This window comes from Pipra filicauda, unplaced genomic scaffold (genome assembly GCF_003945595.2).
Source record: "Pipra filicauda isolate LSUMZ 115617 unplaced genomic scaffold, ASM394559v2 scaffold1_size10287979_pilon, whole genome shotgun sequence".
NCBI classification, from domain to species: Eukaryota; Metazoa; Chordata; class Aves; order Passeriformes; family Pipridae; genus Pipra; species Pipra filicauda.
The window spans coordinates 7427065-7450730 of NW_024104310.1; the positions used below are offsets into that span (position 1 = coordinate 7427065).

General features: G+C 40.8%; 1 protein-coding gene across 1 annotated transcript; it reads right to left on the reverse strand.

The window, feature by feature from the left end:
- Positions 1-417: 417 nt before the first annotated feature.
- Positions 418-21929, reverse strand: EXOG (exo/endonuclease G). The gene is made up of 6 exons (XM_027727792.2): positions 21699-21929; positions 20204-20353; positions 17833-17972; positions 16022-16098; positions 12858-12972; positions 418-2059 (listed from the first exon to the last, which is right to left on the reverse strand). Exons 1-6 carry the CDS (start codon positions 21844-21846, stop codon positions 1598-1600), a joined length of 1092 nt encoding a protein of 363 aa, XP_027583593.1. The 5' UTR covers positions 21847-21929; the 3' UTR covers positions 418-1597.
- Positions 21930-23666: the final 1737 nt, after the last annotated feature.

Below are 23666 nucleotides of genomic sequence, written 5' to 3' on the forward strand. Positions count from 1 at the left end.
TCTGGGCTAAAATTGAAATGAGCAAACATTTTGTCAGGATTCTGCCCAATTTCTCTCTAATTTATGTGGGCAGTAGGCTTTTATGATGTCCTTAGCTAGTGACATTTCTCTGAATTTAAATGTCTGGATTTTGTGCACATGTTCTTGGCAAACACAGAAGTGTTATGGGAACCATGACTGCTTTATAAAGAGATCTACTTTGGGATACCACAACTGAACAGAGATGAAGGGAACTACACGGTTACAGGAACACCCAGCTGATGATTCACAACATCCAAATAATGCTCCTGATTCATCCTTTCTGAAAACAGCCCAATTCAGCCTGGCACTACATGACCCTTCTTTCATGTGAAAATTACTGAAGGTGTTTTGTTTTTATCGCACAACTCCAAATATAAATCGATTCTTACCATGAAAAAAAATTCTAAATATGTCAAGTTTTTACTCCTTCTTTCCAAATGTAAAATGTCAGAGGATACAAGTAACAATGAGTTACCCAAATTAAGCACAAAAGGAATGGAAAAAAAATTTCATTAAATCTCCCAAGGAGTTTCATTCAATCTGAGCAACATCGGTTGCTGCTGAAGTGGAACTGGAAATGTATTTTCAGTCAATCTTCTGCTTTCACATACGAGTTTTGTTGCACAGCTTATGCTGCTGAAACAGAACTGGAAATGCATTTTCAGTCAATCTTCTCCTTTCACATAGAAGTTTTGTTGCACAGCTTATACTCCAAAGACAGGTGCTGGGAAAAAAGCCAGTGAGTGACTACCACAATCAAAAAGCAAGCAGTGCTCACCTCTCAAATCAAACAATATGCAAGAAAACACATTTATCCAAACTTGGAGGTGAAAATGAAACATTAAGCTTACAATAATTCATGAAGACCCAATCTACACCAGTAGCATCTTGTGTAAGCTCTAGTTCTATTGGGTTTTTCACAAAAAATTGCAGAACTATACACAAATGGGAGAAGTTTGCTGCAAATGACACCAGTTGACAGCTACTGACATGTTAAAGTATCCAAAGCACACAAGCTCAGGAGAGGTTTTGGTGAACACAACTAAGTGAAGACCATAAGTGATCCAGATTTCGTCTTACAGGTCTCTGATAACAGAGAGTTAAATGAACTATTTCTAAATTCATTTAATTTTCAAAAAATTCCAGAAAGTACCATTGCTTTTACAGCATTTCTGTGAGAGAAATTTGCAGGCGGAATTACATTTAAACGTGTTCCAGTTGTACTCCCAAGGTGTCTACTGTCTATTTTTGTGATATTCCTAGAAGGGATTCCATACAAACCCCAAGTCTGACGTCTCAGTTGGAAAATAGCACAAAGCCTTTCCTGGAGGTCCAGCGATCTATTCACGCCAGAAAGGGGTTGTTTACACTTCCCATATCTAAGTACTGCAGCAAACCACGTGTGTGCATCATGTTACACAAGAATGAACATTATTCCAAACCCATCAGCTTCCAAATATTTCTTTATTGTTTTCACAACTCAAAAAAAGGATGATTCAAGGAGCCCTTGTCTTCGTGTTTGCCTTCAGTTCCCCTTTCAAAGTACAAAACCCCAAACATCTTCCTGAACACGTACTTAGCCAGCTTTCCCCTCTCTAGCTGCTTCTTGTTTTTCCTGCAGTAGCTCTTCTTCCTTCTTCTTGTAAAGCTTTAGAAGATACTCATCAGGCTCAATTCCTGCCTCCTGTAACTCTGACATGGCTTTCTCCAGCCGGTGCAAGGTACGGGCACTCTGCACTTTCCGAGCAGTGATGTACAACGTGAATTCCTTGAAGCCCATCAGTTTACAGGTATCCACCTCACAGATATTTTTAACCTCTTTGGTTTTGTCCACCTGGGGGAAGAAAACTAAACCTGACATTTTTTCCAGGTCTTCAATATTTACTTGGAAGTCAGTCAGCTGGTGGCTGAAGCCTATGGGATCGTTTGGCACCACAAAAGCCCCCAGCACCAAGGGCTCTGCTGACGTCCTGCTCCGTCTGGCCAGGATCACCTTGTAGAGGTGGGATGGTACAGCTACATCATCCTTTCCAATTACCTGGCAAAAGGAAAGGTGTGTTACAAACAGAGATCACAGAATCATGGAATTGTTTAGTCTGGAAAAGACCTTTAAAATTATCAAGCCAAATCATTAACTCAGCACCAAGTCCACCACTAAACCATGTCCCTAAGCAGCACATTTACACTTTGCCTCTCTCTGGAGCCTCTCTCCTTTTTATAATAACTTTTAGTGGAGTTGATTTGAAATGCATATTAAAACCTACATGATTTGGAAGTATCAGATCAGGTACTTCTATTTTACTTTCTATCAGTTATTTTTTTCTATCTCTATTAGCCATACACAGGTACATAAGGTACATTCAGTGACTCAGTATCTTCTTGGAAGAGAAGTATCCAAAGAAAATGCATTGATTTCTTCTATACATTCACTATGATTTAACTTAAGAGCTCGTACATTTTGGGTTTTCTCTTGTGTCTCTCAGACCACAATCCAGGAATTTAAGTGAAGCCCCAAGAGTGGAGGACTGGGACTCTGACTTAACATAAAATCCACTAAAAGCTCACACACATACATACACAGTATATCCCCCACCTTGTTCAGGGATAAGTCCAAGAGAATACACCTATTGCTGACAAACATTCTTTCTAGGAGTCAAAAAGAAATGCTTGTGCACACACTGCATTAGGCTTTTTTTTTTTTTAATTCACTATTGCTGAACTGAATCTGTCACATTAACAGAGTATAACAGGCTCACACATGGAAAACCTGAGTTTTGCATAACCCTTCTATAAGTACCCTGCTCAAATTTTTATTTTTATTCTAATGGCAACAGAAGAAAAAGATGAAGATGTCTCACAAAAACCACAAAGGCATTTTATTTTATACATAAAATCCAGCAATTTGGTACTGTTTCCAGTATTTGCAATACCTGCAAAACCAGAGACTGCTTGTTTTGATTTTTTTGACAGCTTTTGTTAGACACAGTTAAAATACGATTTCAGGGAAAGTAGGTATTTATTATACTGCCACAACTGATCACATTAATTGAAAGTATTTTACAAACTAATCCAGTGTTATCAGTTCAGACATGCCTTGTCCATTCATATATTCAGTACAACTCAATCACATAACAAAAACTTCCTACAGATGCTTTATTCTGAGAGTTTTAAGCCCTTCTCTAAAAGAAAATGTGTTTTTAAAAGTAAACTTTGCCTGTGGCTACTGATCCAAGGGTCACATTAGTTTGTTTCAGTAGTTAACTAATTTCAGTTATGAATTCTTTCAGTGTTTGAAGTGTGTCTTCTACCTCTGTTGCCAGTTTTTTAAGTGACTGGTCTTTAAGTCTTCCTGGTCAGACCAAAACTAGAGAAAGCACCTTCAGGAGAAATGGAAACCTCTGATAAAGTTTTTTAATGTTTTGTGCAATAACATAGTAGAAACATTACTACTGCTTTTAGAAAATATGTGCACTCAGATTTCTTTACTGTGTTCCAAAATATTTTCCCTCCCCTTCCATAAACTGCTTTGCTGCAGTATAAACTTTTCTGATCTTTTTGCCTTTTGGTTTTGGGTTTTTTTTCCAAAAATGATCTTGCTTATGCCACAACCTTCTCCCAAATAACACTGTCTAGACATCAGTCATTGAAACTGGTTATGTCAACTCTGCCTTCCCTTCCAACGATGACAAGTGTCTTGATGGGGAAATTAGAGCTCCTGAGTGTCAAAGCACTTTGCATTTAGAATTCCATGTGGGTGAAACGAGAGCCACAGCTCCACAGCATAAATAATCAAAAATGACTGATGCACAGGTAATTCTAAAACACACTAAAACTGACACTGCAACATAACTGTTGTATCTGGTGAGTTAAAACTGAATTACAAGATGGTGTTGGGAGTTTAACCTACCTGAGATCAGTGGCACTCGAACTGGGGAGTACATGCAACACATTGGGTTGAGAGAGAGGGAGCCAAGAAGCCTAAAAATCCCTGAGAGGGACAGGAGGGAGTTCATATTTCTGTGTTCAGTCAGGTGCTCCAGTGATGACACCGCCAAAGGCAGAAGGATGGAGCTCCTTTTCTCCCCTGGAGCAGGGTGCTTCCAGAGCCTACACTGCATTCCCACCTCCTGCACACTCCTAGGGTGGGGAGGAAGTGGAGGAAGAGGCACAGCTGCAGAGCTCCCTGAAAGGGCTGTAGCCTCCTGAGAGAAGGCAGCAGTGAGACCAAACCCTGTTCCTCAGCTTCATCCGGGGCCAACAATCTCCTGACCTGCAGCATTCCTGAGCAGTATGGCCTTTTCCAGGCCTCTTCACATACTTTTTCCCACCATAAATACATACATATACATATAAATACAGGTCCTCCTTAGCTCAGCTCCCTCCCCCTCTCAACACCTCCCACACACACATCCACATCCCAACATCCTCGGGCTGGTGGATAAAAGACCAGAGGAAGGGCCAGCATGCAGATGGAGCTGCTACAAGAATCTCCAATTAGGGGGTACATGGCATATGTAAAACAAACAGGTGAATTTGTGTGCAGTGAGCAAGCAGAGGGAACCGGGGATTGAGTCTGAGGGCTGAGTGGGTGGATAGAAAGGCTGGGGAATGAATAGAGCTGCACACAGAACAGTGAGGTATGAGATGGAAACGCTGAATGCCTGAAGTGGGTGTTAAGGGAAAACAGACCCTGTGCTTATGTAATATTATGCAAATATATATATTCTATGCAAAATAATGCACATTTATTCATAGTATCTGCAACTACAAAGGAGGGAAGGGAAGAAAGAAAATGAGGCCTAGTTCAAAATGAAGGAAGGGTTGGCCTTTTGAGAAATGGAGCTCTAAATTCAACTCCATCCAGGCAATGGCCAGACATGTAATTTATGTACCACTTTAGTTCCACATAAGCTCTCTTCTGAGAATTTCAATAAAATTTAAGCAGTGTACAGTTTTTATACCAGTTCTCTGAACAGCAGTAAACTACTATTGCAATTACTTCACTGAGTGTTAATATGTTAAAGTGATTAAAGTCAACTTGACCCTGTCATACAGCCAGTCCACAGGTGTCCCTTCCTTACTCAAAACAGGCTGGAGGAGAACACCATCAAAGGACAGTCCCTGATTGCTCTGATAGAGTAAATATGCATAACAAAGAATAAATATGGGGGGGTTTCTGCAGTTTAACACTTACGTGAACCATGCACAGGGTGCATCACCAATAATTTATGAAGTCAGTGTGACCCAACGATTTCTGTTAGAAAAGGAAATGCAGTTCTGGAGCACACCAAAATATTTCCATTATTACACTCTGTAATATACCACAGTTTGCTTTTTTATGGGAGTAGATAGAGAAGCTGGAGATAAAAGTTCTCATAGACTTGCCCCCCTCTTCTCCCTTCAGCTCAACTGCCAGGGAAAGAAGTGAAGTGTGATTCTGCAAAAGTGAAGTTTGGAATAGAAGCAATAGCTAGCAAAAACAAACTCCACAATCCCATTTCCTATTGCCACCTAGAGGATTTTCCTCCCTAACTTCAACAGTCTGAATCACTGGATCTGCACCATCCCATTTATCTCAGTGCCTGCCTAACAGAGGCGGAGAGCATATGCTCCTATTGTAACAGAATGGAAAATGGGTTAAGATTATCCATGCACAGATGTTGACTTTGATTTGTGCTTGTCTATCCACAGGCAGCAGATGATCTTTCAGCAATCAATGCCTGAAACAGCTCTCTGTCCCAGCTGGAGAAGAACAGCAGTTTTTAATAGTATCTGTGATTCCAAAAGAAATTTTGTGGACTAATACAAGCAAGAAAATACAGCAGTGGCCTGTTGAAATCACTGCTGTCCCACATGCTTTCACACCATGTTGGTAACAGGTCACAAGAAAAATTTTTCTGCAATCATTTGAAAATTTCTATTTTGCTATTGCTATAAAATTTTGCTTGATCTTTCAAATTTTCAACAGTCTCATAACACGAAGGAAGAAAAAGCACTCAAGCTGAAAGCTTCTTTTTATAGCATTAAATATATTTCTTTCCCATCATCATTTGGGAAACCAGCGTGAAATTTCAGATACTTTGCTGTCTGTATCAGCTCAATGTAAAAATGTGCATTGCCCTAACTTTTTGCAGCTGCTTGTTCCTTTTAATTTTGTTTTGTTTCTTTGGTGATCTGGTGCTGGCTGAAGCCCTACAACTGAAGTGGTGTCATCTAATAATGCAGCATTATAATAAAGTTATTTTCAGAACAGTGTTTATTATTTTTCTATTGTTATTGACATTGTTATTGACATTTCACAAGTGTGTATCAATTTTTTATTCTTCTCAATGCCCAATTAAACCTGGACAGCTGCCATGAGGACAGGCCATTAAAATGTGTGCAATTCCTGACATTTAGAGATGTTTACACATTGCTAAAACAACAAACATGTTGTTAAGCAGTTATAACACAAACTTACGGAGCTCACAGAGTTACAGGGACAGATAAGGGCAAAGTAACATGATTTCTTAAAACAGAGAGATTTCAGTGAGCTTTGATAAATTTGGTTTCACAGCCAAGTCACTGGATGGGGACTGGTCTTAAGTTTGGCTTTCCCCACAATTTTGGCCAAATAGTGTTCTTGGTTCCAGCTTATAAAATTAGAGGAAGGAAAAATTTGATAATATCTATGGAGCCCTTAAATAACACAATATATAATGAAGACATTTGCTAAAGGCATCTAGGGTAAGTTTAAGCATCCAGAGTAACCAATGCCACCTTCATGGTCATAGATAAATACAGGGCAAAGCAGTCCCTAAAAAATTCAGTTTGGATTTTTTGAGATAGAAAACTCCATTCTTACAGGAATGGGAAAAAAGGAATATGTGAAGTATAATGGCAGAACAGTTGAAACCACGTGAGAAGAAAACAGAGTGTTACTATTACCGGAAATTTTAAACACACACAAATGTTATCGTATTTTCATTCTACACTGGGTTGGTTACAGCTTCTCAGAGTGGTAAGAAAATTATCTTCTTCTGAAAGGGTACAGATCGTTTTTAAAGGGACTCGTGAATCCCAAAGTGATACTTTGCCACCTAGTGACTAGAAACTGAAAATCAACTGTGCAGAGAATTAGCAGAAGGGACTAACGAGCCCTTCATCAGCCAGAGACAGCTCTGGATTGTCAATTATCCACAATTCTCTTAGAACTTGGTAAACAGAAATCACATTCAATCATGCCTTAAATGCCAGCACACACTGAAGAGTCCTTGCATCAGAGGGTACCATCATCAAACACTTTAAAAGGACAGCTCCAGAAATTCCCTTGACACTCCAGTAACCATTTTTTCCTCTCTCTGTGAAGTCCTAACCCGAGTTCAGACAGAGCCACACTGCAAACACAACAGAGTGAAAACAAGCACACACAGTTCTCTGATACAGTACTTCCAACTGCATCTGGCAGTAACAAAATTAACACTTCTATCACATTTCTTGGTGGACAGAATTCAAGGACATCATTCCTGTCACTCAGAGTAAGACTGCAGCTTTCTCTGAATAACCATTCTTTTTGTTTTAGCTGTAACTTGAAGCATGATACTGATCGAGGCCCATCAGGTCTTCTACTGTAGAAATAACATTATTCCTGCTGATTTGATCCCAGGTTTGAAAACCCAGAGCTTTATTACAATTTGATACCACACTCTGTGTAGAAACAGACTTTCTGGCAGTACAAACAATTCTCTTTGCTACCAGTATTACTTTATTTACTTGATCATTGTGACAGCATTAACTGCCTTCACTCCAGTTCCTTCTGGATTTGTGTTAGGCAGCACTGATTCTCTTGATAGTGTTTTCCCCCAGTATTTGAGGGAACTCTGTCAGATGGCATTGAGTAGAACTGAGGGGTGTGAAGGCAGACCTAGCAATACAGAAAACACTACAGATAAAATTCATAGTAACAATCTGCAGAGACAAGCACTCCAGAATGCAAATGTATGTGCTTCAGAAAAATTTAATTTGTTATGGCTGGTGGTCTGATTGCTATTGCCAAATCATTTGGCAAACTAAAAAGGAAAGAAAACAAAATAAATAAGACATGGTAAAAAACCAAACTGCTCTTGAATACATAGTTATGGCATTAAAAGATACACACCCCAACTCCCTTTTTATTTTTCTTTAACAAAGAGGGTGTTTGTACACATTATATATAAAATAAACTGCATTTACATGATGACAGACTACTGCTTCCACAGAATCCATTTAGCTTACTTAACACTGAATCCACCACAGTCCCTAACATCCCTCTCCCTGTAATAACATAACCTTTGGGATGGGCACAATGCTAAAAAAAAGCAATCCCATTACTCTATCCTGCAATTTTGGTGTCTCTTCTCCTCCAATCTTAACCCAGTGTCTATTACATTCATTTGTACCTCATTTAGGGCTGACAAGAGCCCTGGTTGTTTCCACCAGCTGATCTAAAATGAGCCCTTTGCACAAAGTTTATGGGACGTGTATAATGGACCTTAGATCCATTAGTTACCTGTGAAGCCTTGAGACCCCTCGGAGCAGCCCACAAACAAGTAATAGTTCCCAGGTTTATCTCCTCCTTTAGCAAGGAAGGATTCCTTCCCCTGTAGTATCTTGGTAGGAGACAACCTCTACTAGTTTTGAAAGTTGACCGGGGAAAACCATAAAGTACTATCTTATATTTGCAATATAAGTGCAATTTGTTTCCCAGTTATTTGCCACAGATGTAGAGGACAAATAACTGCATCTTCTGGCCCAGTTATTGTGCATCTCTGGCCCAGCCTCATTATTCAGCTTGGAAAATTCAACAGCAAACAAGTTTCCAGCATGAACTTTGTATATCAGTAAAAAGTACATTCAAATGTCTTCTTCAAACAACAAAGAAAATGTTGTCTAAACTGCATTTGCCAACCACAGCTGATTCCTCTTAAATTAGTGTTTACTACTATGGCATTGGGAATAGGAAGGGTGGAGCACTGAGCATGATATAGCTGAATTAACTGCAAAATTTGTATTTCAAACTCCAAATCTGCTGACAGAGGAAAATCACTAAAGTGACAGTCACTGGAGAGCAGTAATGTATAAAACAAGACAATGTCATTTTGATTTGATCTGGACAAAGATGAAAAACCTGCATCTGCCTCTCCAATGACACAGAACAGGTTTTTCCTGTTGGCATTCTATTTTACACATATTCTCAAAATATGTTTTTCAGATACCAAGCACGGCCATCAATCTACTCTTTGCAATAAAAACCTCCACTGGAGATAGATGAAATGACAGAACATATCTGAGGATAAAACAAGTTCAGCCAATACAGAGAACAATGCTGGCATCTAAGGAGTTCAAGGTTAATTCCCTTTCTGGAATTAAAGACCAAATGGTACCAGAGTCCAAGCAGGAACTGGGAACAAAGCCATGACCAATGCTCTGTTTTTCCTCTATAGTGATCTAAAAATAACCTTTTGATGTCTGATGAGAAAAACACCAGCATGTAAAACCACGGACACAGATTTCACCGCTCCTTTAGCCAAAAACAAGGAAACTAAGAAGAAAAGAGGATCTGAAACAAATCAGTGCAGACACATTCACTGTAGCACTAATGTGTTTTTGGGTTTTTTCCCTCACAGTTCTAGTCTGAGAGAATAAAAACATTAGAAAGGAGTTCAGCCTTAACAGTCTCATTGCCAGATTATAGGCTGTGAGTTGTAGCACCACTGTGTGCAGTACAGCACCTCTCCTTGAACAGCACACACAAAGAAAAGGGACATCTCACATCAGCTTCACAAGCCCAAACAATGAGGACTAAAACCCTTTCAAAGTCCCTTGTGTAAACCTGGCAGAGTTCACTCTGAAAGACAGCTAAGAGATATCTTTCCTTCACAACCCTCAGTTTTCCTGGGTTAGGGGTAGAATCTCAGACTACCAAAATCAATGGCAAGGACTGCCATTATATCCATGGTGCTTGAAAAGAACTCTCCAGCACTTTGACATGCTGTGTTCCCTCCTGTAAGTGCATGTGTCGATTAAAGGAAAAAAAAAAACCACCCCAAACCCAAAAAACTCAACAAACCACTCTACTCTGAAGTCTCTCTCCTGAAAGTACAACTGCAATGGAAAGCACATGAATTTAAGCCATAAAGACATTTCAAAATAAAAGAAAAAAAAAAACCAATTCTCAGCCTGTATTTAATTAGACTTAAGAGCATAGCCAAAGAGGATCCAAATCAAACAAAAACACCACAAAATCAGTATTTTACTTTTCCCACCTGTACTTAAATGCAGTTTAAATAAAAATTAATTAACTTTATGAATCTCATTGTAGGAAACCGAGTACAAGGATTTATGAATGTGGTCAAATAGTGACATGTAAACATGAACACCACGATTCCACTGTTTTCCATCTAACACTGAACTTCACTTTCTAGTTTATACTAAGACCAAAACTGATTAAACTGGTCTTTTAACCAGTGTTGTCATCAAGCCCAAAGATAATGAAGACATCTTGGAAACAGACAAAACCAGAACAGTATGATAATCAAAGTAGCAGGGACATTTAGTGCCACTATTATTTCATCACCATATCCTGGCATGAAGTTATTTTGAATAAAGACAGTAATACACACTACCTGCTCTCATTTTTACCTGTGGAATACTAAAATTTATATTTCAAAACCAGAATGGAGAGTGACAGTCATTTTTCAGAAATGTAATCTTTCTCTTCTAATTAAACACTTTCTCTAGAGAAAAACGAGAAAAAGATGACCAAGATTAAAGTGAAGTCGTTGATAGGTGCAGTTGATAAGATGATTCAAATTCTTCCTGGAAATGATTTCCACTAATAAAATGTTCACGTCAGTTCAGGATTTTTAATTCTTTGCTATGTAAGATGAATATATACTTTTAAGGATGAAAAATAAATGCAATATCCCGACAGCTACAAGGAAGTAAGTTCCAGCAAGCTTTGTGCAAGCCTGGAGAACTTTGTACCATTCTGCATGACAGTGAGTCAAATGCTCAGCTGAAAACTGTTGAAAGGGAACATCTCCCACCTGCTCCCAGCTATGTGCTTTTGGATATATCTCATGCTGTCACCAGGAAGCACTGGACTACTCTGTGTGCTGCCTCCATCTTCCTACAGCAGCATAAAACAAGCCCAGTAAACCCAGCACAGGTGGTTTCCTATTGTACTGGGTAATTAAGCATTTTGTGGCAGGATCTAAAAGTCGTCAGCACTGGCAGAAAAGAGAAAGGCAGAGAAAGGCCTGGAAAGTATAATGGGAAATGGTGAAGTGAGAACTCTCCCTTTGGGTGTCATGGAATGACTGCCACTCTAATGCTGGCCTTGTCACCAACTTATCATGTGACATTGATCATATCCCTTAACCATGGCTTATTTATCCCCTTGAAAACGAGCACAGTTGTTACCTTCCTCACAAAGATGCAGTGAGAGGTGAAATTTGGAACTGCCACTGAACATGAAAAAGATAAATTATTATTACTGCATTTTCATATGCATAACATGACTGTCTGGTAAAAAAATAACAACAAATCCAAACCCAAAGCTGAGATTTTGTCACAGTCAAGATTTGACATGTGTGGGTGGGGACATAAGGGACAGTTTTTCAAGAAGTAAAAAGGTAAAAGCAAACAGGAAAAATCATGTTTTATCATGACTGAGTTCCAAGTTCAATCAAATGGAAATCAGCTGTGTATTTATAATGGAGCAATAGTGCCTAAGTCTTACCACTAAACGAGCCACTGTTGAAAGCTGAACATCTCCCTTTTTTGTGTCTCTCATATCCCTTTGAAACAGAGACTTGTTACAGCAAGCTCATCCACTGCTCCTCAGAGAACAAGTTGGACAGCTGAATCACTCACAAGCTGGAGCTGCAGTTGATTCCAGTACTTATTTTCAAGGAAAAGTGTTTTTTCAAGAGGTGCAAAATACAGCATTTATTATTTGCATTATGACAGCTTCCATCTAGCAACTGAAAACAGCAATAACATCTCCTTGCAGTGGGGGCAGAAGGTAACACTCCCTTGAATAACTCACCACACTTAGACCCTACAGATGTCTAAACATAAGCCTACAAAGAGTAAATCAGAGTACAAATAATAAATTCACCTCTCAACTTGATATCCTTTCCTATCTGTCTACCAGTGATGGCTTTCTAGAGACTGCATGATAAATCCTAAATCTTCAGAGTATTTTAAGTAGGTAATAAAAATAAGGGACTAAAAGAAGGGTAGTATGAGTACCATGGACCAGTGATTAGACTGCATTCACCTAAAATCTACTGAACTTGAATGTTCTTCCAATTAACTCTGGCATGCACAGAATCTCAGTTGCAAGGCCTCATCCAGGTGCTGCCTAGGGGATATCACCAAACAAGTGTTTGTGAAATTAAAGGAGTACAGGCATTCCAATGCCCTGTACAGTTTTTAGAAACCCATACTACCTTTGTATCGCACTGTTTCTAAAGTACATCAAGAAATAAACAATTAAATAGATGCCTGAACATCAGCAAACCCCACTAACTCTCTGCTTAGATACTGCCATGAATTATACAAGTCAGAAAACAGTTTTACTGCAGACTGTGACCAGACATGAAATAGATCTCTCTGTAAATAAACCAAATTATTTTAAAATTATACTTTTTCATGTATAGGCGTAACATCTCTGCTGATCTTGTCCAAACTCATATTGGACATTTTGCATGTACTAAGATGTCCAACTTTGTTTTATCAAGCTACCATATCAATTTTAAATAAATAAAGCATTACCATTGCACTATTAACCAAGCAACATATATACATACCTGGTAAGTAACGCTCTTCTTTCCATCATCATTTGTTTGAGGCAAGGTCAGAGGTCCAGAAACTACCCAAACATCCTCAAATCTCTCAGTCAATTCTCGACAATACATTTCCATTCTGGAACATATTTGTCAGATAAGGAAAAGTCAGCTGGGAAAACCTGACATGATAATCTTTGAGACATATTGTGAAGGGAAGGATGAACTACTGAAAGTCAAGGGAGCATTTTTCACGTGACTGACTCCCAAGACAAAGAAGGTAAAAAAGCAGGCCCAACTTATGCTTCCCACTTATGCCAGGTTCACTTATTCACAGACATGTTACTGCACACATCTGAAAATGGTTTCTGCAGCCTTACCACCTGTCTGAACAGCTGAGTTCTCCACTTACTCCCACACCTGACACTAGAAATATACTTGTTGATGGTCACTTGGGATTAGTAAAATAAAATTGTTTTAAACAGCAGGTTGTGGTGTTCTTACTTTGAGAGGTTATTGGATTTGTATGTTTCTCCCTAAGGAATCAACACCCTGCAGGACACAACTCTTTCCATAGCAAGTACTGGGAAAAGTTTCTATATGCCACTCCCACTAAGTCTAGTTTTTTGTTACATATAAAACTGTTCAAAAATTAATACTTCCAGAAATATATAATTATTTTTACTTTTTAAACTAATTCATTCAGTTTACAGCATATAACATTTCTCAGATAAGGAATTTTCTGGATCATGCTGATTTTACATAAAACAAAATATTAACAAGGCCAGGTTGGACGGGGCTTGGAGGAACCTGGTCTAGTGAAAGGTGTCCCTGCCCATGGCAGGGGCATTGGAACTACATGATCCTCAAGGCCCCTTCCAACCCAAACCATTCTGGGATTCAATGACTGTAGCCTGCCTTTGATCTTATACCCCAACTGTTACAGAAATCACCTACAGTAAGAACCCACTGGTCCTCTACAAAGTTAAGAGCTGCACTTCACACAAATGGACAAACAGAGCAGAATATCAGACAGATAAACCCAGCTAATCTGGCTGCCTCAGAAAGGGGGAGGTTTCATCCCTTTCTCTGTCTCATCCCTGTTCCTCATACCTCTCCCTTGGGCCACTTTAGCACTCTTTGGCTACCAACAACCCTGAACAAAACCGATATTTCCTTTTTTTGTGCTGGGTTAGTGAGTTAAATCAGCTCACAGAAATCAAATCAGCAAGAACGAGCCCCACAGATGAGAATGAGCAGGAACGAGCCCTTTCTTCATGTGATACAGCAAAGAATTAACAAGCTAATTTTTTTTCCTGCTGTCACCAGCTTTGCTTCCAAGCAGCTCAGCTCCTCAGGCTGTCTCGCAGCACAGCAATACAAACACCAACTGGCAAAAGGAAAGAGTGGGAATAAATGCAGCTAGGGAGGAAACTGCTTTTGGTGGCAGCAGGGACAGAGGCCAGATTATGGCGACCATGAAATTACACTCACAACAAGACAGAAAGTGACAGTCAAACATCAGGAAAGAAAGAAGCATGCATGTTGGTTGGAAGAGAATGAGGAATTCTAAGGTGCAGTTAGACCACAACACTGAGCCAATCTAACAGCTTACTATCTAACAGCTTGCTGGAAGATACACTCCTGTCTCCCCTTTCCTACTGCTGTTCCCCTCATCTGTCTCAGCTGACCAGTTCTAATCCATCTTCCATGTTGATTCTTGCACTCATCTCATCAGTTGATCCAATCTTCTAATCTGGAAAGATTAGATAACCAAGCAGAACAAAATTACAATCAGTTTAACTGGGCTGGCAAATGGAACTGACTCACCACAGTTGGCTGCAGCCAGAGCTGGAACTGGGAAAGCATCAAAAGCACCAGGCTGGAGGGTAAACACCCCTTTAGAAAAAAACAGACACTTTAACTAAGCTGCACTGTCTACCTGCACCTCAGAAGAAAATTCAAGAAGCAAGCAATTAAAACAAGGGAAGAGAGTACTGGAGCCAAGAAAGGACACAACACATGAGAAATGACTGACAAAAAAAGTGGCACCACTGCCTTGTTCATGTATTTAAACTCTGGCAACAGAGTGCTGGGATTGGGAAAAAGTGGTAATAGCTGCTTAAATTGCAAGGCTGATAGTGTGAGGAGAAATTTTCAAACACTCTCCAGAATTTCCTGATAGGGCAGAGATCCTGCTTAAGGGAAATAAAGATGGTTTCCCACCTTGACTTGGTACAAATGCCCAGCTTTGGTATAAGGAAAATTTATGCTCAAATACTTGAGTTAATAAAATAAGAAAAACCCAAACTCTTAAAGGTATGTAATTTTATTTGTCTATAATATAACCTTACTGAATGCCTCATATGATTTTATATGCAGTCTTGTAAAACAGGCAAGTACTGTGTAGTTGAACGATGATGCAGTTTTAATGGATCTTTAGTGAAACACTCTACATAATTTTTCTGACCTTCCCTTGATTGAACCTTGAGAAATTCATCATTTTCCCCTCCTGTTTCTGAGCCTTCACATTCTGTAAGTCCCATGCAAGAAGCACTGGACGAATGCTGCTTTTATTATGTTTTCCTCTGTTCAACGGAAAGAAAGAATAAAAATACCTTACAGGAAGAAAGCTTAAATTTATCAGGCATGCCCTGCATCTCCAGTCAGTGCTCACAAGTGACAGAGAACCTGCCTGGGTGCTACTTGGAAGCCAGTACCTAAAGAAACATTTAAGACCTGAAGTGGTGGTAACTCAGTGGGGAGTGCTCAGTTCTCCGACTCAAAGTGAACCAATGTCCACACACAGAGATCTGAATACTCTCACACTGGAAGCAGGTTTTTGAGGAAGATCTAAACCTTTTCCTTGCTTCTACTGAATATTCCTTAAGGACAGAGATGTTAAGCCTGGTACTTTCACCCACATCAGCCAGAAGTCATTTTATATATTCTAAATAAATGTCTTCTACAATTTGATTGAATAAAAAAACTAAATAGTCATTATACTGTTCTTGCACTGTGAGGACTGAGCTGCCTTTCATTCCAGAGGAAGTTCCTATGATCTCTACAGATAGCCCATAAAGTGCTCTAGAATACTTGGATGTGAAGGAGCTTTATAAATAAAGCATTTTTGATTTATGCCGCTGCCTGGTATTTTTCACTTGGTTTACTTACAAGTAATTTCTCACCTGTTCCAAAACCCAGCATTGTTTTCATAATTCTGAGGCACGATGTTAGACAGATAAAATGTTTCAGCCATAGCTCTCTGCACAGAGAAAGAAAATAATACAATTTCATTGAAACATTTATGAGATGAAAACACACTGTAGTAGTTTTTGGATCAGAATCCCATTCCTAGTTTAGTTTTTAACACTTATTAACACAAAAGGTCAGATAAAACCTAAATCAGAACACCTACAAAATTATTTTGGATTAAGAGGTGCACAACTAAGGTGAAACCTTGCAAAATTATCTACTTTTTTTTCTTGGCAGAAACAGCATGAGAACTTCCAATTCTAGAGGCAGAGGAATTACGATGTCACCCAGTGTCAGTTTTGTAATGTCTTTGAAAGCAACCAGCAATTCTTCTTTTTGAATGGGAAGGATGCTTTCACCCATGTTTTTCATTTCTTTGACTGCCTAATGGCTAAATTCTTCTTTCCCTTATCAGAAAAGGTTTTCTTTATTAAAAATACTCAACCATATTTTACAAATACATAACATGAAGGCAATGAAATGATTTTTGAGACCATAATGGTCAAATATCTACATATCTGTTTAATTTTATCTTTCAAGTGTCATAAACCTCTAAACAGAAGCTCACATACTTCCAGATGTGAAGGATCTGGTGCTTAAAAAACGAGGCATATGAAGGGAGACGCAGAGAAAAAAATCCCAAGATCTTAACCCAGATTTTTCATAGGTCCTCTACTTGCCAATATTTTTCACATACTACTACTTCTAAGTAGGGTAATGAGGAAACACTACCTGCACCAAACTAAACTGTGAAATTAAATTTTTAAAATCCTGTATTTGAAAGATTGTATCATCACACTCCATTTCAAGCCATGTCCAGGATCTCTCTGCACAGGGAGATCACCAGCAGAAATTCCCCAGATAACACAAATAAATAACGACAAAGAAACTTCCAGTAGAAACAAAATGATTGGTTCTTTCATTCACCACATGCCACTGTGCTGTCACTCTGCCCCACTGAATTTTATCCTGCCTGGCAGAAATACAAATTCCAACCGCTTCTTAATTAACAAATTGCTGCATTAGGCACATTTCACACAAGGATCCAATAAATTCAAGGCTGCTTTGTAAGTCAGCCAGGGCATTAGGGCATGCTTCTCTTACAGCTCAAATAAATGGCAGGTGAAGACATTTTATAGACTGGAAAAACTACGGCAAATGAAGGGTCTAATTTACCTCATACACGTTGCAAGAAAGGAAAAAGCCTTTTAAATCATCCAGGCAATCCCCTTGCCAATACAGAACAGTACTTAACAGCATCTTTGCTTTGCCCAATTCAGCCTTAAACATCTCAGCAGCTGTTGGCCAGAATGAAGTCATTGTCCCCATTTCCCTCTAACTGAGCTTCAAAAACACTTTGGAGGTTTGTTTGGTGAAGGTTGTAATCTTTATTTCACAGGTAGACAGTGTGACATACAAGGGGTTGAGAAGACTTGCTTAACACCACACTATACGACAAATCATCTCTGCCAGACAAGCTAATTTGGGTGTGATTTAATGAAGAGAGGTATGCCATCAGAGGATGCACCTGATTTAGATGCCTGAAGCAGACTGTGAGAACATCCTACAGTGCTCAGTCAGGAACAGACCTCGCAACTTCAAATCCAGGTCTGCGCATCACTAATGAGATCATGTTCCACCTCAAAAAAAAAACACCTGCAAAAGGAACGTTATGCATTACCTTAAAGGGTCTTTTGACCCTTTCCAATGAATAAAGACAAATTAAAAAGAAGAAAAATCCTACTGTTGAAAATTTGTTATCTCCTGCTGGTGCCATGTGTCCTCGTGACCATCCACTCCCAAGGTAGTCTTCATTGGCAGCACTAAACATCAGAGGGATGTTGGGATCTGGTCTGAATTTACAGTGCCTTCGGTCTGCATCACCTGAGGAATAACACACTAAATGGTTATCATTAAACCAACATAACCACAAGACAAAAAGATCTAATTCTGTCATATCTTGATGGAAGACCCACACTTGAGTATTCAACACATTAATCTAAATTGGATATTTTCTCCTCAACCGTAAAAAATACAACGCAAGGAGCAACTTTCAGTAGTGATCAATGCTAGTTTTTAAAATTACTTTTTTTTCTACAGCTGACTGTACACACACACACAAACTGTATCCACTCTGGCCTTTTTGTCACATCAGTATTATCCCTGAGCACGTGTGCACCCTGTGCCTCCTTGTGCTCTGCACTGAGAACAAAGTGTGGGACACACTCTACTTGGCAGCTCCCAGAAGAACACAAGAATATGAAAGGACCGCAAGGAAGAAGGAAAGGGTGGAAAATGAGCATGCACATAGATAAGGCATCTCTTGGAAACCAATGCCTGTAAGCAATTCCCTTTCTTTGCTGACCACCTGTGTGTATGTCCAGGGAGGAAAGGCCAGAACACAGAGGTGATCAGAGCATCTTTTTGCAGTGCAGGCAGAAGGAAAGAGCTTCACTTTTCTTTTAAGTATGTCTCATGACACTTCAACAGAGGATTGATGCTCAGGAAGCAACACTGACAAGTTTATTAGTGTGCAAAACAACAGAATTCTTATTTTCAGTATTTAAAACAAAGTGTAATTTATCAATTAAACTTGAAAGATTTATTCGTTTATTCTCTATTCACTGCTTTTACAAAAATTTCTAATTTCTTCTGTAATCACTTCTGTACAGCCCATTTACATGTAATGCTGATTTCTTCCTACCGTGTTTTTTAAACATTTAAGTTCTTACTTAGCAATAAAATATACCTTTTTTTTACATCGTGTCCTTTCAACCTTCCCCCTTCAACACAGTTCCACCTCAAATCTCAATTAGAGTAGCTACAGGCATAAATCACAGCTGAATGCCTCAAGATACTTAATTTCAACCTGCAGGTTAGTTGTATCTGGTCATTTGGAAAACACTTGAACAATTCAGCCTTTAAGGCCCACTTGAAAGTAAGCCTGGAATTACTGTTTTCTTCTCAGAAAGAAGTGGAATCAATAATGCTACTTAGGGGCTGGTTATAATATTTTCAAGATCATGCTTTTAATTTTGAAAGGTAATTTGAAGACAGTGATTAAGATATATTTAGAGGGCTATTGCTTTCATAAAACATTTTACAATTACACAGTTACCTCCATTACTAATAATCTGCCTTATAAAAACTGAACTAATGCTATAAACTTAATTTACAATGTCTGTATACCACTCATATTTCATTCACCAACTGACAGCAAAAAAATCACTGAGCCTCTGTCTTGCATAAAGAACAGGGGAGAGAGTATTAGATAATGCACATCAGGAAATAAAACAGAACTGCACCAAAGTAAATAATGGCTGCAGTGAGTAGGTAATGCTCTCTCTAGCTCTGAACAATTACAACTGTTGATGCCCTTTGCTCCATTTTTATCTCACGAATGGACATTCTCTTCCCATCCTGAGCAAATCTCCAAGATCTGTAGATGAAAGGGGCTGGCCATGAAAGGCATTGACTCCACAGATGGGGCAGCACCTAAACTGACATAAACTGGACCTCAGAACTAACTACACCAGCTAAGGAAGCAAGAGCCATTTTTATGCACTCGAGCAACTCTGCAGGTCTGAATCAGGTACGGAAAGTTTAATTTTCATTGTTTCATGTTCTCTCCATTCATGTTTAAAAAGAGGTAAGTTAAGCTTCCCTCCTGCAAAATTTTAGGGTGTTCACACTGACACGTCTGTATTGATCTTCCAGACTGTTTCACAACATAAATTTCTCACAGAAGGTAACTCTAGTTCTTCTTCATTCCTTCCTTTCATACTCAGCCCTTGGACCAAGTGTGTCTTCACTACAGATGTTGTATATTCAATACCAGACTAGTGCCAAGCAGAGGAATAATACTGAAGAACCCTGCCAACCTGCAGTGACAGATCTCTTAAATCACTGGTAACATCAGCCTTAATAATTCATGCCATGAAGCTGACACCCACCCAGAGGCCTGCTGCCTCCAGTGGGATTGTGAATGGGTGGAAAAATCCATACCCAGAGATCACTATAGGATTTTTCTCCCTGTGCGCTCCAGGGTCCACCTTCTGTGAAGTGCAAAGCCCATTCTGGGCATCGTAAGTGCAAGTAAATAAATACCTACATACCCAGTGTCTTCTGTTTTGAAATATGTTCAATCACCCATCTAGGCACCCGTTTTGCCTGGTCATAAGACAGCGCATGATTTGTGTAACATCTGGTTTCTGTTCCAGCCTCAGGGAATCCATATCTTTCCAGCAGAGCCTCTTCTACTGGTTCTATGGAGAAAAATAAACAGCCATCCAAAGATGAAACGTGATCAGAAACAAGACAGTAAGAAAACCATCTCAGTGGGTATAAACATACTGTATAGGGAATTACTTGAGGTTACTGCCACAATTAAGACCTAAAAAAATATTAAGAGAGCTACCCCACTGAAACTCTTATCTACCAAAATAGTTGTGGTTTCCATTGCATCTTAACATGAAGGTCTCAGCTCTAGGACTAACTCAACTGCTGTAATGCCTACACACATATGCATATATCTAGCAATCAGTCTGGGCTGGCCCTCAGAATAAAAGCTATCAGATATTTAGGGACATAACAGGCAGTGAGGACTTACAGACACACATAGTTTACCCTTTGGAGTTCGAAATCACACTCTGCCTCACAAACTGAGATGTGTGAGTTGGGTAAAAGCAAGTCCTGCCCTCACTGAGAACACTTACACTCTTCTCAATGAATGAAAAAGCTTCACTTTGAGACACTATTTTTCTTTTTTTGCAAGCAACAATTTTCTCTCATGGAGGAATATTTACATCCATCTCACTGCCTTCCTCATCCTTTAGCCATTTGTCCTAACTCAGGTTTTTAGAGACATTCTTCCTCTGTTTTCCAATGCTCTGGTAGGGTTTTACAGTCTCCAGATGTATAGAAAACCATTCGCTCCCTCGGGTGCCCCCCAACACTCCCTCCCCTCACCTGCACCCCCCAAAACCCCAGACTTGATGCACAGACTTGATGGATCGGCCTTGGCTCATCCCAGGCAGCTATAGTTGAAGTTTAGTTATGGCATGAATTGTGTGTTTAAAACTAAATATATGTGTGTATATATATATATATATATATATACACACTCATATATATGCATGCATATACTGTGGGGATGTTGTCAGATCATACAGGACAAATGCTCTGCGCTCCCCCACTGCAACGGGGGACACTTACAGCCATCCTGGCAGCCGAACGGACCTACTTGTCTTTTCTGCCACCAACACTTTGGCGTGAGCAGCCGCACAGGGAAGCGCTTTTAATGACAAGTTACAGCCCAGCATCCCCAAATACCCTCCTCGCCCCACAGCCTGGTGCACGTACTGGGGGAACCCACCTCCCCACTCCCCTCCCTCCCCGATCTCCCGGCCCGCTTTGGGCACTCCTGGATGGAAGAAAGGAGGGAAAAGGCTCCCCTGAGGGGAGGGAGAAGACATTTATGAGGGTAGGGAGAGGGTTTGAAGGCAGGAGCGGCTGCGGGGAGCGGAACCGCGCTGAGGCGCCGCCGCCTCTCCCGCCCGGCGGAACCACGGTGCCGCCTCGCCCGGCCTCCCCGCGACCCGCAGCGCTTACCCTCTGCTGGGGCCCGCCCGGGGCCCGGCTCCGGCTGGCTCTGGCTGCGGAGGAGCCGCCAGGCAGCCCAGCAGGACGCGGCGGCCCCGGCCGCGGCCCCGCAGACGAAGCCGCCGAGGAAGCGGCGGTGGCGGGGCAGGGCCGCCATGGCGGCGGCGGCGGCGGCGGGAAGGGGCGGGCGCCGCGCTGTCCCCTCAGCGCCCCCTGCCGGCCCCACCAGGGCGGCACCGCCTCAGCGCGGGAAGGCGGCGTGAGGGGAATGAGCCAAATCAGAGAGGTTGGACCGAGAGCTGTGAAAAAAATAAGGAATGAGTCCCTCCACGGACATTACAAGGAGCGCCCACGGAGGGGTGGCTGAACTAACCCCTATCCAGCGTGGCCACCCTGTGCTCCAACCCCGAAGGGCCATAGAATCGTTTGGGTCAGAAGGGACCTGTAAATCTCATTTAGTCTTTAGCTAGAGAAAAAAGAGCTCGTCTCTCACATGAGGAGAGACTGTGGGAGCGGGGCCTGCTCAGTCTAGAGAAGACTGAGGGGGATCTCATGAGTGCATATATCAAATGTCTCAAAGGCGGGTGCCAAGAGGATGGTGCCGGACTCTTCAGTGCTGCCCAGCAACAGAATGAGGAGCAATGGCCATAAACTAAACTACAAGAAGTTTCACCTCAACATGAAGAATTTCTTTACGTTGGCATTGTCAGAACACTGGAACAGGCTGCCCAGGGAGGTTGTGGAGTCTCCTCTCCAATGTCATTCCAAAACCACCTCGACACATTCCTGTATCACCTGCTCCAGGTGACCCTGCCTTGGCAGGGGGGTTGGACTGGATGGTCTCCTAAGGTCCCTTCCAACCCTAACAATTCTGTCATTCTGTGATAGTCCAACTTCCCTGCAATGAGCAGGGTCAACTTCAACCAGAGCAGGTTGCTCAGAGCCCAGCCCAACCTGATCTTAAATGTTTCCAGGCATGGGGCATCCAGCACCTCTCTGGGCAACCTATGCCAGTGCCTCACTGCCTTCACTGTAAAACATTTATTCCTTATGTCTAACCTAAATCGACCGTCTTTTAGTTTAAAGCCATTCCCCCTTGTCCTATTGCAATAGGCAGTGCTAAAAAGTTTGTCTCCCTCTTTCTTACAAGCCCCTTTTAAGTAATGGAAAGCCACAATAAGAACATCCCAGAGCTTTCTCTTCTCCAGGCTGAACAAGCAGCTGAGGATGGTGGTATGGGGTTGGGTTAAGTTAATATTGGGTGATGTTACATCAGGCTTCTTTTTGGGAAAACCATAAGCCTTATTATTACTATTTCTCCCTCCCAGATGCCTGTTAGTGTTCATATTGGTCTCATGTCTGATCACTGTAAACACTTCCAACCCAACATCGAGCCAGAGACATTTTTTTCTGAAAAAAAAGACACTAGTTTAGCAACTGAAAACGTCAGAACATGAGGACTGCCATCATTTTGCTGCTGGCAGCTTGCCTGGAGAGGTCTGACCATGCTTGTGTGTAGCTGAGGGCATCTTCTTACCTCATGTGAGGATTTACAGAGTGTTGCTACAGAGTGTGTTGCTCTGAGTGCAGGGAACTCAGGCTTTTTTTTTTTTAAATCTTTTTCCGGATCCTTTGGTTTCTGGCAGTTGCAGCTACGTTGCTGGACTTTGTTGATACAGCTTAACATGCACATAATGCTCTGTGTGAACAGCCCTTTGCTAGGAATGATAAGCAGTGTTACCACAGTGCTACAAAGAGGCAACACACTCAAAAGGACATAGTAATTTTATAGTAATAAAATAATAATAATAAAAGGACACAGGTTGCCCAGAGAAGCTGTGGCTGCATCATCCCTGGAAGTTCAAGGCCAGGTTGGATGGAACTTGGAGCAACCTGGTCTAGTAGAAGGTGTCCCTGCCCATGGTGGGAAGACTGGAACTAGCTGATCTTTCAGGTTCCTTCTAACCCAAACCATTC

Bases quoted from the DNA above. Each gene is read 5' to 3' on its own strand.
- EXOG (XM_027727792.2), bottom strand. From the start codon at position 21,846: ATGGCGGCCCTGCCCCGCCACCGCCGCTTCCTCGGCGGCTTCGTCTGC. The intron at 20,354-21,698 runs GTAAGCGCTGCG...TTTTCTCCATAG, and splicing joins CGGGCGGGCCCCAGCAGAGG to AACCAGTAGAAGAGGCTCTG. The intron at 17,973-20,203 runs GTATGTAGGTAT...GTTATTCCTCAG, and splicing joins TTCAAAACAGAAGACACTGG to GTGATGCAGACCGAAGGCAC.